General features: G+C 38.2%; 1 protein-coding gene across 1 annotated transcript in view; it reads left to right on the top strand.

The window, feature by feature from the left end:
* Positions 1–10,003: 10,003 nt before the first annotated feature.
* ZCCHC7 (zinc finger CCHC-type containing 7) overlaps positions 10,004–16,788 on the top strand; it is a 197,579-nt gene continuing 190,794 nt past the window's right edge. The window contains exon 1 of the mRNA XM_069472139.1: positions 10,004–10,625. Within this exon, the coding sequence (XP_069328240.1) occupies positions 10,019–10,625 (607 nt within the window). The 5' untranslated portion in view covers positions 10,004–10,018. The remainder of the gene's footprint in view (positions 10,626–16,788) is intronic.

The following is a 16,788-nucleotide window of genomic DNA, read 5'->3' on the forward strand; positions in this document are numbered from 1 at the left end:
GCCTGTTCTGTCTGGCTGAGTTGTAAGGTTTCCCTGAAGACTCAGGACTTCAGTAGAGTAAGTAGAATAAATGTACGTTTGAAGGACAGGGAGGACTTTACAGGCAGTGAGAGTGTCCTCTGGAAAGGCACGGATGTGGGAGAGGATAGTTATGTTCTAGCAACTGCTCAGGATTCAGCATGGCAGTAAACAGGTGGGCAGATGCCAGCTCATGAAGTGCCTTTTATGCCATTCAAAGACTCTAGGCTTTAATATATAACCTAAAGGGGGTGACTAAAGCACTTTGAACATGGGAAAGCAGTAAATGTTCATTGAATGCATGAGCTACAGTGGGAAGATGGGGCACAGTAGTACAGTCATGCATTGCTTCACAACAGGGATATGTACTGAGAAGTGCATCACTAGGCCATTTCATTGTTGTGCAAACATCATAGAGTGGACTTACACAAACTCAGGTAGTATAGCCTATTATACTCCTAGGCTATATGGTCTAGCCCAGGGGTGGGGAACCTGTGGCCTAAATGCCAACATGTGGCCTTCTAAGTCCTTAAGTGCAGCCTTTTGATTGAATCCAAATTTTACAAAACAAATCCTTTTACTTTTATTGATACATTTTTTTCATCTTCTATGTTTCTACTTTATTTTTTAAATGAACTTATTTAAAATACCAAAGAATAAAATAATTTTCAATGAAATAATCCTCTCAGATTGACCAGCACAATTAGAACATTAGTAAGCCATGAGGGCTAAATTGAAGGCTGCTACACTCATGATTCAGTTCTAACTTCTTACACCTAACTGGCATCAGTACCTCAGGAGGCTGGTCGGTGAGAGTTTATGGGGGTTGAGTATGCCAGTCTGTTATCAGGTTTTGACAGTGGTGCTGTGTTTCTGTTTGAAGTGGATTTTGTGAATAGTTGCACCGCTTGACAGTATTTTTTAATTCTATCTGCTTAATAGCCCATCATGTCAAAGAAGACCAAGAGAATGCTAAAGGAAGAAAACAGATTTTTTTAATGATGATTGGGAATTGCAATATTATCTTACTTCTGCTAAAGATAAGATGATTTGCTTGCTTTGTGATACTGCCATATCAACATTAAAGAAATTGAATGCTCATGAGCATTACAACACTCATAAGGACCACAAATATTTTAAATTAGAAGGAAAGACGTGAAAGGTTGTATTGCAGAAACTAAAAGATGAAAAGCAAAGATAATTTTTTCAAGCAGCAAGAAGGCCTGGAAATAATGCCACTGAAGCAACTTATAACATAGCTTATATACCTGGGAAAAAAGGGAAGCCATTCAGTGATGTAGAAATTGTGAAGGAATGCATTGTCCAAGTTGTTGGATGCTTAGACCCTGATAACATTTCAAAGTACAAACAACTGCCTCTTTCAAGGAGAATCATAACTGATCAGCAGCACGAATTAGCCTTCAACTTAAGGGAACAACTTCATGCAATACTTCAAAAGAAAAATATATATTATTCAATTGCTTTGGATGAATCAACTGATATTACTGACTTAGCGCAGGTTTTATACTTTATTCGGGTCATAACAGAAGATTTTCTTTGCTGTGAAGAGTTACTTGCTTTGGGCACTCTTGCAATCAGAACACGGGGAATAGATGTCTTCAACAACTTTTAAGATAAATGTTGTGGGAGAGAGTGGGTGAGCGGGTGAGTGGGTGAGTGAGTGAGCAAAAAAGAAAAGAAAGAAAAAAGATAAATGTTGTGAAGTTGGACTAAATTTGGTAAGTTTAATGAGTGTATGTACAGACAGTGCACCTTCCATGACAGGAAAATATGAAGGGTTTATTTCTTGCACAGATAAAAAAATATTAACATATCCAGATGCTTTCATTTCAAAATCTCTGTGCTAAAGCTACTATCTTAAGTGACACTTTGCAATAAGTTATGTTTTGTTAACTATATTTGTGCAAATGCAACATGGCATCATTAGTTTCCTAACATGCTAAAGTTAAATAATGAGATATTCAGTGTGGATTTACAAAGAACAGAATCAGCAATGTGAATTATTGGAAAAAGATTTCTATAGGAATACAGCATTTTTGTGTGATATCTTGTCAAAGCAAAATGACTTGAATATTTCTTTCCAAGGTAAAACTAAGTCTATATATGATATGTGGCAAGAAATCCAAGCATTTCCAAAAAAGCTACCTTTTTTCAAGACACTTCTTCTTTAAAAGGAAATTTTGGATGAACATTTTCCCCAGTGAGCAATGGTCATTGATGAACAGGATATATGTGAATCATGTGAAGAATACACAGCTGTTTTAGACCTATTAATTGGAGAATACAATTAAAGATTCACTGACTTTGAGAATCATGACATACTCAAGTCAGCATTTCAGCCTCACCTAGTTGATATCACCAAGGCACTAAACAATTACAGATGGAATTGACTGAGCTCTCAGTAGATGAAATTTTAAAGTCATTGTTTGATGCTAAGAAAGATTCAATTGAAATATGGAAAAATGCAGAATACCTACACCTTTGGCAACATGTCCAAAAAATGCTTTCTTGCTTTTCAACCACTTACTGCTGTGAATCTGCATTCTCCTACACAACACAAATCAAGATGCCCTTAAGGTCACAAATGACTGATATCCATCCAGAGGATCAACAAACTGCAGACCTCCAAGCTGCAACCATATATTCAAATGCTTTCCAACAAAAGCAGACACAACAGTCATTAAAAAGTTAACTTTAAAATTAACAAATAGTTTCCATTTTTTGAAATTATTAGGTACGTAGCAGTTAGATTTTTACAGAATGATGTGCATTTTTAAGTATATCTAATTGAAGTTTTTTGAATACTGACTTATTTGATTACAACTAAATTAATTCAGTCTTCCAACATCAAAAGCTTCCCCAACCCCGGTATAGCTTATTGCTCCTAAACTACAAATCTGTACAGCATGTTATTGTTCTGAATATTGTAGGTAATTGTAACACAATGGTATTTGTGTCTCTAAACATATAAAAGGTACAGTAAAAATACATATAGTAATCTTATGGGAAGTCGTGTCTATATGTGGTCTGTTGTAGACTAAAACATCATTATGCAGCACATGACTGTACTTCCTAAACTTGTGGCCTTCAGGCAAGTTTTACTTAGCCTCTGAGTCCGTTTGCTTTTTTTTTTTTTTTTGGTGAAGTGGGCATTTAAAAATTCAACCTCAAAGTGTCAGTGAAATTTAAAAGATATTATACATAATACACATACAGGAGAATCCCGGCACTTAATAAAAGCTCAAAAAATTTTTAAAAGATATTTGTTTTATACAATACACATTACCTAAACAAACAATACAGTAATCTGTGACCCACTTGTATGTCTCTTTTCTTATCTGCAAAATGGATTCTCTAATTTTACCTTTTCATAGTACTCTGTTTTCCTTCCCAGCACTTGTTTTAATTAATGTTAATTAAATTTTCTAATGATTTTCATGACAAAACTCATAAGACTATAACCGTTTTCCAAAGCTAGACTCTTGGCTCTATGAGACCAGTGACTTTAAAAAATTTCCAGCTGATTCGCACTTTCTAGCATTGCCTGGCTCTTAACATTCAATAAATGTTGGTGAGAAGAATCAAAGTCAAACTTATCAAAGTTCATCTTTCAGGAGTGTTCTGAGGGGCCAATGAATTGGTGAAATGTTTCCTTACGAGAAAAGAAAAATGGCTAAGGGCAGTCTGAGCTACGTGACATATGCAAAATTTATCAGGCCCAGAGAGACAAAGAGTGTGGGACTTCACCTAAGCCAGAGGGAAATGGCTTAAAGGCATTGTTTTTCTTTTTTCCCAGTAGCTGCCTCACCCTTTATCTCAAGGTCCTAGAATTTGTGACACAAAGAAACATGAGTGCCAATCAACAGGTAGTTATTGCAATTTGGTAAACAACTAGGAACTGCTTCTTATTTTTCCCTTTAAAAAGTTACTTGTAAATGCTGCTAACCAGATCGTATATTAAGGGCAACTTGAGTCTACACTTACAGGTTGCATTCCTCAAACTTGGCTGGAATAAACGCTCTACTTATATTAATTTTGCCTCAGTTTTTCTTTTAGGTTGACAGTCATTTGTAAAGTTGTACAGGTGGGCTTACTATGACTAAGTATTAAATTAAGAGTGAGGTCAGGCGCGGTGGCTCACTCCTGTAATCCTAGCATTTTGGGAGGCCAGGAGTTTGAGATCAGCCTGAGCAACATGGCGAGACCCAATCTCTACAAAAAGGCAAGTAGTCCCAGCTACTTGGCAGGCTGAGGCAGTAGGATCGCTTAAGCCCAGGAGCTTGAGGCTGCAGTGAGCTATGATGATGCCATTGCACGGTAGGCCGGGTAACAGAGTGAGACCCTGTCTCAAAAATAAAGATACTATGGCACGGGTTCTTCAAGAAAAAGAAAAGAAAGGAAAGAAAGAAAGAAAAGGAAGAAAGAAAGGAAGAAAAGAAAAAAAGAAAGAAACAAAGAGAAAGAAAAAGTGTAAGAAGGGGAACGGAAGCCAGAGACTCCCAGCACAGCGGATTCCAAAGGACCAGCATGAACTCCAATCTTTAGCAAGAGCGCAGCTCCTCAATGTTCACAAGAGTTAAGTTTGTTGCACCGGTATTCCAAAAACACAGGCGGAAGCGCCCAGTGTGAACTATGTTCAACTTCAACCTACAAGGTGGACCAGCCTAAAGTCACCTCGCGCACGGGAGAAGCTAGAAGCCAGGCGGTCCCAAAGAGGCTCTTCTCTCTCTCATGCCCCCAGGGTCCGCCGGCCAAGCCCCCTGCCCCGCGGCCCTCATCACCCACCCAGCATCGGCTAGTTTCAGGGCCACGTGTCACAGGGGGGACGTCTCCCGAAAGCTACTGAAGAGAAGGCGAGACCAGCCGGAGACTCGTTCAGCGTCATCATGGGAGTTGTAGTTTTTCTCGCGGGCGCAGAGAGCTCGAATTCTCCCTGCTTTTGCCCGGCCATTAGCATCTCTTTCATGAAAGTCACTCAAACAACGTATGCCCCCAAATAGATGCAGCCTAGATATCTTCAAAAGAAGGTGTGAGTGGGAAAGAGCAAAGCAAGGAAGACAAACCAAAAGAGTATTGGCGAGGAAGAGAAAGGGTTAACAGTTGTTACGCATGCGCACAGGAGGGCCAGCGGGAGGGCGGGGACCGAAAGACGACTCTGGGACCTTGTGTTTTCCCCGGAAGTGCCTTCCCTCCTCCCGAGTCTGCACGGACGCAGCTTCCTTACCTCACTTGTCTTCGCCCCTCCCCGTCCCTCTACGCGTTTTGGATCCTGGTTGGTGCTTCCTGGTTGCAGCCGCGGCAGTGAGTATGTGTGTGACGGACCCCGAGCCGCCTGCGGCCGGGGGAGCCCTGCCTACCCTCCGCCTCGCCGGCCGGGCAGTGGAACTAGCGCCTGCCCCCTCGCCGGCCTCTGCGTCCCCGTCCGTCCTCCACTCGTGGCGGGGAGCAGCTCGTGGCCCCTCAGCCTCACGCCGCCCCTTGCGGCTTGGCCGTCTGGATGGGGTCCGCATCTCCCTGCTTCTCCAAGGCCCGAGGCCGTGGTTAAAGAGGGGCTGGAAGTCCACAGCCTCGATCGGGGTGGTGTTTCTGCCTGTTTTACCTTCTTGTAAGGTTTCACGCGGAGGTCCCGCCGCGCCGAAAGGGAGTCTTTGAGGACCTAGTAGTCCTGGGCCAACTTTTGCCTTTTCTGTCAGAAGCTGCAGCTGTGGGACCAGAATTACTAAGGGAGCTGTGTCCTTCCCTGACGTAAAACAAGGAGACACGAGCTCTGTTTACTAAGATTCTCTGTATCCTTCACATTCCGTGAGCCCACAGCTGCCTTCAACTTCAGGGGAGAGCTGCCGGTGCAGTGGGGAAACTGGCTGGGAGGCAGCAGGCCTGGGGTAGACACGGCCACCCCACTGACTCGCCGGTGACCCTGGAAATCTCTTATTTAGGCTGAATTTACGATTGTTTTAGGTTACAGGGTTGAATTAGGAGATCTTTGAGGGCTTTTCTTTTTAAAGCTCAGTGAATAAGTTTCTCTGAGCCCGTTTCTCCAGATATAAAATGAGCGTTTAATTTGATGACTCTTTCAGGACCCTTCAAAAGCTCTTGACTTTGTTGTTTTGAGTACTTAGGCTGTCACATCCATAGACTTTTAATTGGATTGTGTATATTTAGGATAGTACCATGCTTTGGGGATAGTTTAGCCTTGCTTTCAAGAGAATCTGAGGGCGTGGAAAGACCTGAGGAAGAATTGGAGCTGGGGATTATCTGATAGCTCCAAGGGTAAGAGAGTGCATGGTAGAAGGAAAAGGGCTGAGGAAAGATGAAGGAAGTGTTTCCAGATAGGGTTAGTTGTCATAAAAAGCATGTATGTGTCTCAAGAACAGCTGGGACTTACGTGACTAAATTTAGCATAATTTTCTGCCACCAAGATACTGTATTCTGTCTTCCTCTCTTTTGTGACCTTTGTTTCACCCACTTGGTGTCTCTATCCCAGCCAGATTTGATTCCAAGTGGCAGCCACATTTGAAGAATGGACAGAAATTTTAACCCTATAGTCAATTGTTTTTCAACTGTCCCTGTCAGGGCAGCTCAAGAGTTAATAAGAAATTTAAGTTGAAAATAAACTACATATTAATCACATTCTAATGAAAATTGGATTTAAAATGAAATTGTGGATTTAAGTCTGCCTAAGGTGATGCCTATGTCATCAGGAAGGAACATCTAGGTTAAAAGTGCTTTGAAAGGAAATAAGACCAAAATGTCCAGAATGACCAGTAGGTAGACTGTTAGAGCAGAAGGATTGGCTTTAAAGATTGTATTAAATAAATTCTGAAAGCTTAAATAAGTCTTAAGTTGTCTAGTTTGAAAAAACTCAGTGAATTTTTGAATGGTGAGAACCTCTGTAGTTATTCTCTGTAGCTCTTTTATGTTTAAGCTATTTTAATTCTTTGGGTAAATTTCATTCCTATGATATTTTAAGTTCTTATATAGGAAACATCTTTTTTGGTCATGGGATTGATAGTCTTTGAGTACCAATTTGGAAGATTCTTGGATGGTAAACTGAAAAATTTAAATATATGCTTTTCCTTCCAATTAAAATCCGTCTTTTATAGTTTTCATACTCCACTGGGACATAAAATGGATATTTGTGAGGTAAATTTAAGTGTTAGAATCAATGTAAGTACAGCAGTGGAGGAAATTTTTTTAAAATCTTAATTTAAAATTATTTATTTTGAAAATTTTGTTTTAAAATTTTAGTGAAAACTCAACTGAGTCAGAAATGTGAATCAGTTCTAGCTGTGTTTTTAACCAGCTGCAAAACCTTGGATAGGCCTAATCTTTTTGTACCTCAGTTTCCTGATAGGTAGCTTGAGGAGTCTGTGTATGATAATCTGATTTTGTTATCCAGTTAAGTGTGCTTGGGAATTGTGTATAGGATCAAAAAGCTGAGAAAGCCTTCTGAGTCAAAGTGTGTGTGTGGACAATAAAATATATATTGTCTGAGTATACGCTTAAAAAAGAAGTAAATTAAATGCATTTGAATGTAATTAATGCAGTAACATAAACCAAAACAGCCTCAGGCAAACCTTAACCCTGGCACATAAAAGAGCATGTTATAGGGAGCACAATTTTCAAGTACAGAGGCAAGGTACAAAATCCTCTTAAAGGCCATAGGGGCTAAATTGTTAAATTCATTTTTCTACATTTCAGGGGAAGAGATAAATCCTTAGACCCAAGGAAGTCAGTTTTTATTATGGTTCTGTAGTTTATTTTTGGCATACATTCACAGGTGTGCCTATGGCTCTATTCTTAATCCCTTTCCTTTGGGATGGCTCCAAGAGTAGTACAAATTTGTAACTCTGTAATTTAGCTCTTTAATTTTTTCTGTGTTGCACTGGAATTATGTTTTATCTTAAGTTCACACTGGATCCTCAGGATGGATCCAGTGAGGATTTTGAAGGAAGCATAATTCCTTTGACTTCTTTTAGAATTAATTTACCTATTAAATAAAAGGAAAGGATTCATCTTTTATTTGAATTCCTCTCAGGCTAACATTTCAATATAAACTGATAAATGCCATGAGCATTGTTATTCAGACAGCCACATTCAACTTGTATTATAATAACAGCATAGCAACCTGAAGGACAGTTCAACAAAGGAACAGGTATATTGTACCTTTTAGAAGAAAAAAGGCATTAAAAGTTGGTTTCTTTATTTTTGGAAACAAAAACTCCAGCATGAGTGTAGTGCATTTTTGGCTCTTGTTCATTTGATTCTTGGGGTCAGTGGTTCTATTACCAAAACTGCCATCACAACACCCTGACATTTTGGGCACAGGTTTGGGAAACCAAAAAAATGACTATTCTTTCTCAATTATACCTGTGTAGCTAAAAGTGGAAAAAAAGAATAAATTGGTATTGTTATTCTTTCTAGGCTGTCCCTGATTTTTGAACAAACATAACTTATTTTTCCAGAGCTTTCATTTTGACCAATATTCCATCAGTATCTAATTGGAACATCTGCTGTATAGATTTTTGATTGGTGATATGAGAATTTAAGACTTTGGAATAGTTGAAGACAATTGAGAAATTTACCCCATCATAATTTCTGTATTTTAAACACATGTTAAACTTATCAGGGCTGAAGAACAAATGCCTGATGATCTAATTCACTTATTTGTTCATTCACTAATTCAAGAAGCATTTATAGATGTGCCCCTAAATGCTAGTTACTCTGCTTGGCTTTGGTGTTCCATTGTTTTAACAGAGTAGGTATAGTTCCTGCCCTCCTAGGGTTTGATCTTTGCTTCTGGGAGATTTACTTTGAATAAGTAATTGGAAATGTGATGAGTGTTTTGAAATGAAAAGTGCTATGGAAGCCTATAAAAGGGGCATTTAATTTAGTCTGGTGGGGGAGTGATGTTTATGCTGAGTTGAAGCCTGAGAAGGATTTAATTCACAGTAGAAAGTAAAGTATTTCACTTTATGCCTTTATTCCCAAAGCTGGGAGTTTTGCCTCAGTTTTAGGTCTTAATTATGAAGTTTGTATTTCATATACATTTTTATAACTAGCATGGAAGTAGGCAGATTTTTCAAATATTTTTATGTATTCTTTTGGCCAAGGATCCTAAGGCCATGAGATTAATTTGTTAATTGAGAATAAACATCTACACCCAAACAATAAATGTGATAATTGTTTCCTATTGTGGCTTTTAGTCATAGTTGAAGTAATATTCCTGTATGAGAATGCATACCTGAAAGATGAGATAGAGAACCAGAACCAAGGAAAAAAATGAAGGCTGAATGGAAAACTGAGAGCTGCTGAAAATCATTTTGCAGTTTTTAACATTTTGGAGAACAAGTGTTTGGCATCAAGCAGTGGATCTCAACCTGCTTTTCCTTTCTAATATACCTTAGAAATATGATACAGTCATGTGCTCCATAATGATGTTTTGGTCATCAGTGGACCACATACATGGCAGTGGTCCCATAAGATTATAATTCCATATTTTTACTATACTTTTTCTATGTTTAGATACACAAATAGTTGCCATTGTGTTACAGTTGCCTACAGTATTCAGTACAATAACATGCTGTACAGGTTTGTAACCCAGGAGCAATAGGCTATATACCATCTAGGTTTGTGTAAGTCCACTCTATGATCCCACAATGATGAAATCGCCTAACAACATAATTCTCAGAATGTATCGCCATTATTAAGCAGCACATAGCTGTGTTTCCATTAATAACTATAACTTGATTTGTCGGTAGTTATTCTCATTTGGGAAGGGTGGGCATTATTACAGTAGGTCATAACAGGATTTAGAAATCCCTGGAAAAAAGTTAATGTGTTTGAGAATAGCGATGGCCTTCACATAGAAGTTGGCTCTAAGGGGTGATACTGTATACTAAATAGGAATGATATGAACTTTTATAATACATTCTTTATATGACTTTCTCTTTTACAGCATCGAGGTTACCGACTTTCCATGATGTTTGGTGGCTACGAGACTGTAGAAGCATATGAAGATGACCTTTATCGTGAAGAGTCATCTAGTGAACTGAGTGTTGATAGTGAGGTGGAATTTCAGCTATACAGCCAAGTTCATTATGCCCAAGATCTTGGTAACATTATTGAGGAGGAAGAAAGTGAAGAAGAGAACGCTGGGAATTCTGAATCATCAACTTCTAAACCAAATCAGAACTTAATTGTCCTTTCAGATAGTGAGGCCATCCAGCTATCAGATGGGTCAGAGGTCATCACTTTGTCTGATGAAGATAGTATTTACAAATGTAAAGGAAAGAATGTTAGAGTGGAAGCTCAAGAAAAGGCCCGAGGTCCTTCTGCTGCTCTTCATTCTAATGAGTTGGCTAAGAAGGAATGTGAGAGGGATATTGAGAAAACTAAACCTAGAGAGAGATCAAGTGTAATCCGAGAGGTCATGATTATAGAAGTCAGTTCAAGTGATGAGGAAGAGAGCACTATTTCGGAAAGTGATAATGTGGAAAGCTGGATGCTACTGGGAAGTGAAGACGATGATAAGGATGATGATATCCTTCTCAACCTTGTGGGATGTGAAGACTCTGTTCCTGAAGGTTAGTATCATATTGGCCATTTTGAAAGTAGTATCATCTTTAATATGGAAGACTGTTTTTCCTAGACAAAAGACCAATAGGGTCTACTCCATTTAAATCCTCACCTTTGGGTCTTGTTTTTTGGCTTGTTTCTCATGTGACTCTCTTACCAGTGGCTACTCTAATGGTGGTCTGTCTGATCATCAGGAGTATGTCAGAATACCAAAGACACTGCTTCTACTGTAAGCAGATTCATAGCTGCTGCTTCTGTTTGGCTAGAGCCAGTCTGGACCTGAAATCTTACTTCCCCCCTCTCTGCTTGGTATCACAGGTGAGTACTCTTATCTACGTCTACCATTGGCCCTGTGCTCTCATTCAGCCAACTCTGTTAGGACTGCCTCTTTCTAAGGGATTTGCTTACCCAGGAATTAGCCAGTTAGTAAGCATGGGAAATGCCTAGTACTCACAAGATACAGAATTAGGATTAGGATTTTAGGAACTCCACAATCAGTAAGACAGGAAAATACTAATATGAAGAGCTGTAAGTCTAGGGTAGATTGTAGGAGAGAATGCAAATTCTGAGAGCTACATCATGGTGGATTAAAATTTTGGTGTTAACTTTGTTTCCTCTATCACATGTAGTTAGCTAGTATTTTTTTTTTTTTTTTTTTTTTTTGTTGAGACAGAGTCTCACTTTGTTGCCCAGGCTAGAGTGAGTGCCGTGGCGTCAGCCTAGCTCACAGCAACCTCAAACTCCTGGGCTTAAGTGATCCTCCTGCCTCAGCCTCCCGAGTAGCTGGGACTACAGGCATGCGCCACTATGCCCGGCTAATTTTTTCTATATAGATTTTTAGTTGTCCATATAATTTCTTTCTATTTTTAGTAGAGACGGGGTCTCGCTCTTGCTCAGGCTGGTCTCGAACTCCTGACCTCGAGCAATCCACCCGCCTTGGCCTCCCAGAGTGCTAGGATTACAGGCGTGTGCCACCGCGCCCGGCCTAGTTAGCTAGTCTTAATGCTTATTCCTTTAAAAAGTTCCTTCCTTTGATTTCCCTCTCTTTATGCCTAATGACTAGTTTCTTGCAGTAGTTTCCTAAATGGTCTTCTTTTATATCTGCCCTACAAACTGTTGTTAAGCTAGTAGTCTTGAAATGCTTTTTATTCATGGCACTTTTTATTAGTGCTCCAGAATCTTTAATGGCACCCTGCTTTTCTCAGAGGAAATGATCATGCTTGGAGCCCCAGGGATTGGCAAACTTTTTTAAGGAGCCAGGTAGGAAATATTTTAGGCTTCCAGCCATATGATCTCTTAACTATGCAACTCTGCCCTTTTGGGAAAGCAGCCTTAGGTAATACCTAAAGAAATGGGAGTGGCTGTTCCAGCAAAATCTTATTTACAAAAACAGGTGGCTGTCTCAGGCTGTAGTTTGCTAACCCTGAGAATTTGATAGCAAGAGGAAGAAAAGAGATAGAATAGTAGTCAGAACATAGAGCAGAATCAAGTAGTTTTGTCCAAATGAGGGAGATCTGATAATGTTTTTAGGTAGAAAGGAAGAAACTTGAAGGAGAGAGACTAAACCTGTTTGATAGATCAAGTTAGGGGTTCCAGGTAAGAGATGGGATCAGGTGTATATGTTGTTGAATTAGTCTTAGAAAGAAAGAGATACACTAATAATTGCTAAATTATCAGATATTTATAGAAGTATAGAAGAAATAAATTCAGATGGATTGAGGTGAATGAGAGAACATATGAGGATGTGTTTGATTTTCTTGGGAAAATGAAAGCAGAAGTGGGAGAAGGCAGAGGATAATTGGAAGCTTAGAGTGTGGATGTTTAAGTGCTGTGGGGAATAGTCTTCAGGCAGTGGTTACCAACATTTTGAAGATGACAACCTCTATAACTTCAAAACAATTTGTGGGGCCTCCCCCATGACTGTAGTTGTATTTTTAGTTTTTATGGAGAAAATTCATATTAGAGAAAAGCTACTATTCAGTACTCTTACATGACTTTGTATTTTATTAACCACAACATTGACTGCATATTTGAAAAATGTTAATTCATATATGTGGGATATAGTCTTTATATAATGCATGCTTCTGGGTACCTACTGAGGTAGCTAATCCTGCAGCTCCCCAGGAGTCTGAAACTTCTAGGTTTGGAAATTGTTGCATGCTAATGAATCAATAGTAAGAGAATAAAGGGTTGCTTAGAAGTTGTATTCAGTCAAAATTAAAATAACATGAACTTGTAGCGAACTCACTTCAAAGGATTCTCCACCTTTATCAGGTAATTCTTGGCAGCTTGGAGCAAGAGGACAGAAACCAAATGATCCAGGGTTAGGCATAACATCAAAGAAGGCCATAATAACCATTTAGCCTGTTCTTCTTTCTTTAAATTGCCTTCCCTGAGATCATACCTAGTTTTGTTAATCATTTTTTGCTTATTGTCATCAAATTGACATCTACTTTTCTTAACCATTTTGTTGATTTCAAGTTCCCCTTGTATGCTTTACTGGATATTTCCATTCGGGTATAATACTGTTTCTGATTTCACATATTGAAAAGAAAGCTTGATAAATTGAAGCTTGTTATCTTTCCTTTGAAACCAGCTCTCTATGGCTTTCTACTTTGCACTAAAGAATCTTCAGAGATGCTAAAGTTGGTGGCAGAATGTGGGTAGGTTGGGAAAAACATCAACCAGGTGCTGAATTCGTTGAAGAAGTTGGAACTGTGTCATGACTATGGTAAAGGATGGTGATGAGAAATTGGAAAGCTTGATTTAACTGATGATATGGACCTAAAGGGGAAGTAGAATGATGATAGATGATGGACATGGTACGGCGCTGGAGTAAGGGTGGTGATGTGGCCAGGGTGGCCATTCTCATTTTGTTTAACAGAATGGGAGCTAGTTGGGGATAAAGTGTCCATGACAGAGGGTTACTAGTTACATGGCATTGTTAGCAAAAAGCAGGCATAGTTAAAAAGGAGGTACATGGAGGAGGTTCATTTATGAAAATTTTATTGTATAAGTGTTGGGTCATGGAAAGGAAAGGTAGTCTTAAAGGATCAAATTAAAATCCATTGATGGATTTTAAGCAGACAAGTAACATTCACATTTTTAGTTTGGAAAGAATTGTAGTGACTGCATGGAGGTTGAATTGTAGAGTTAGCAGTTTTCAAGATGGGATGGGTTGGTAGGCTTTCTATTGTAGTAATCTGGACTAAAAGTGATGAGAACAGAATTAAGCTAGGTAGTGTTAGTGGATATAGCAAGAAGGAAATGGATTTGAGAGAGAGAGCTTTGGTTGGGAGTGTGGACGTAACGTGCTAATTTATTGGATGAGGGAGATAGAATTATTTCAGAATCATAAAGCTGCAGAACACAAAGGGGAGCAAGTTAACTGGTTGCTGACTCACTGTAGAACGGGTTTCTGGGGCAAAATGAAGGATTGATAGAGGGATAGTGAGGATGGAGTAAGGGCAGCTAAGCCATATGCAAATGAGGATTCTAGAGGAAAGGAAGTAATGGATTTAGTCAGGTATGTCTTAAACGATTGAAGAAAAGGTTGGTAATCTGGTATATAAAGAAATCTCTGGGAAAACAATATTAGTATTTTGTGTTAAAAATAGACAAGAAGCATGTCTGTTCTTGACCTGCATTTTTTGGGAGGGGATATTTATATTTGTTTTTATTGAGGTGAAATTCACATAACATAAAATAAACTTTAAAATGTTCAATTTGGTGGTATTTAGTGCATTCACAATGTTGTGGAACCATTACCTCTATGTAGTTCCAGAACGTTTGCACGATGTCCAACTGAATGGATCCTGTACTCATTGAGCAGCCATTCCCAATTCCCTCCTTCTTCCAGCCCTTGGAAACCACTAATCTGCTTTCTGTCTCTGTGAATATATTTATTTTGAATATTTCATGTAAATAGATGGAATCATCTAATATATGACCTTTGTGTTTGGCTTCTTTCACTTAGCATAATGTTTTGGAGTTTATGCATATTGTGGCATATGTAAGTACTTCATTGCTTTTTAGGGCTAAATGATACTTCATCATATGGATTATCTGTTGATGGACATTTTGGCTATTACAAATAGTGATGGACATTTGGCTATTATAAATAGTGCTGTACCATTATAATAGTTCACAAACAGTAAACATTTGTGTACTAGTGTTTATTAGAATATCTGTTTTCAGTTCCTTGGGGTATATACCTGAAAATGGAATTACTGGTAATTCTATGTTTAACTTTTTGAGGAACCTCTGTTTACCACAGTGGCTGTGCCATTTTACATCCCCACCAATAGTATACCATGGTTCCAATTAACTGCATTTTTTTTGAGACAGAGATTTTCTATTTTTCATAGACATGGGGTCTTGCTCTTGCTGAGCCTGGTCTCGAACTCCTGAGTTCAAGCAATCCTGCCTCAGCCCAGAGTACTAGAATTACAGGCATGAGCCACTGCTCCTGGGCCAGCTGCATTGTTTTTTATGATGACTTGTCATGTTGCACATTTCTATTTGATTTGCTGGTAGGCTATTATTTCTCATAGTTCTTTATCTTAGTATTTTTTTTTTTTTTTATGTTTGTTGTAGTTTATGTTGGCTTGCGTTTTTCTTGAGTGGCTTTTTTTGCATCAGATTTTCCTTATGTTTTTCACCCATTTATATTTTTAAACAAACTGATTCATTCATATAGGTGTGTATTCCTTTAAAATTTTTTTTTGTATGTATATAAATTTATACCACTTTTCCTGCAATGTAAGTAAAAATATTTGGTGTAAGACCTAAGTAATTCCAGACATTCAGTGTATGTTCCTATTATTTATATTGTCATTATCCCTACTCTTTGATTCTAGGATTTGTGGTGGTTTTTTTAAATTTTTTATTTTTTAATTTTTTTTAGCCAATTACAAACAAGTTCTTCAATCCTGAAAATTAACTTACTTGGCTCTTATAAACTCTTACAAATATTCAAATATATATTCTCTATTTTATTTTCTTGATCTGCTAATGCTATAATCCTATTTCTTTTCCAATTTTAAATAATATATTCAGTACTGATAACCATTTAAGTGTGTTGTTACTCTGTAGTCATTATGATCCCTTTCATAAATAGATCTGAGGATAGACCTGGTTCATATAAAAATCTATAAAGAGAATATTTTTTCATTTAGTGGAGATGTGTGGAAATTCTGAAATATTTTTGAAATGCTGTTTGTTAAACAGCATCAACAGCTATTTTGTGTTCTGTCCCCCTCCCCAATAACTCCCCAAACTATGGTATATTTAAAATAGCAGTATGATATTAGACAAAAGGTTATAAATTTCTTGAGGGCAGATCTTTTCCATATCGTAAACCTTCTTACAATATTTAGAGTAATTCCTTGACACATATATTAGCTTGTTTCCCATTAATTGCTAAATCATCAAACATTTACTTAGCATCTGCTCTATGTAGAATAGAAGTAGTACTGGGGATTTAAAGTGGTAGAAGACATAATTTTAGTTTTAAGTGACTTAGTGTTCATTGAAGAGACAAAATATAAAAGAGGCTAAGTAATTTATGGCAATCTCTTTCTCTCTCTCTCTCTCTCTCTCTCTCTTTTTTTTTTTTAATAAAAGAGATAGGATCTTACTATGTTGCCCAGGCTTCCTTCAAACTCCTGGGCTCAAGCGATCCACCTAAGCCTCCCAAATAGCGGGGACTACAGGCACTTGCCTTGCTTAGAAGTCTCTTCTTTTTTTTTTTTTTTTTATATTTTAGTTGTCCATATAATTTCTTTCTATTTTTAGTAGAGACGGGGGTCTCACTCTTGCTCAGGCTGGTCTTGAACTCCTGACCTCGAGCGATCCACCCGCCTCGGCCTCCCAGAGTGCTAGGATTACAGGCGTGAGCCACTGCGCCCGGCCAGAAGTCTCTTCTTAATCATGGGAGTTAGAGCTCTCAAAATTCTGATGATACAAGTGGTTGAAATTTAAAACTTTGTAAGAAAGAATAAGATTAGTGTATTTGAGATAGTATATGAACTTATGAAAGAAGGTATAAATACATATTTTACATTTACTATTACTAAATTTGTAGTAATGAGTGCAGTACTACCTCTTGCTCTGTGAAGACTTCAGCCCTTTCCATATTACTTCAATTTCATTGAGATACTTACACATTTG

The sequence above is a fragment of the Eulemur rufifrons genome, chromosome 7 (genome assembly GCF_041146395.1).
Source record: "Eulemur rufifrons isolate Redbay chromosome 7, OSU_ERuf_1, whole genome shotgun sequence".
In the NCBI taxonomy this organism is placed as follows: domain Eukaryota; kingdom Metazoa; phylum Chordata; class Mammalia; order Primates; family Lemuridae; genus Eulemur; species Eulemur rufifrons.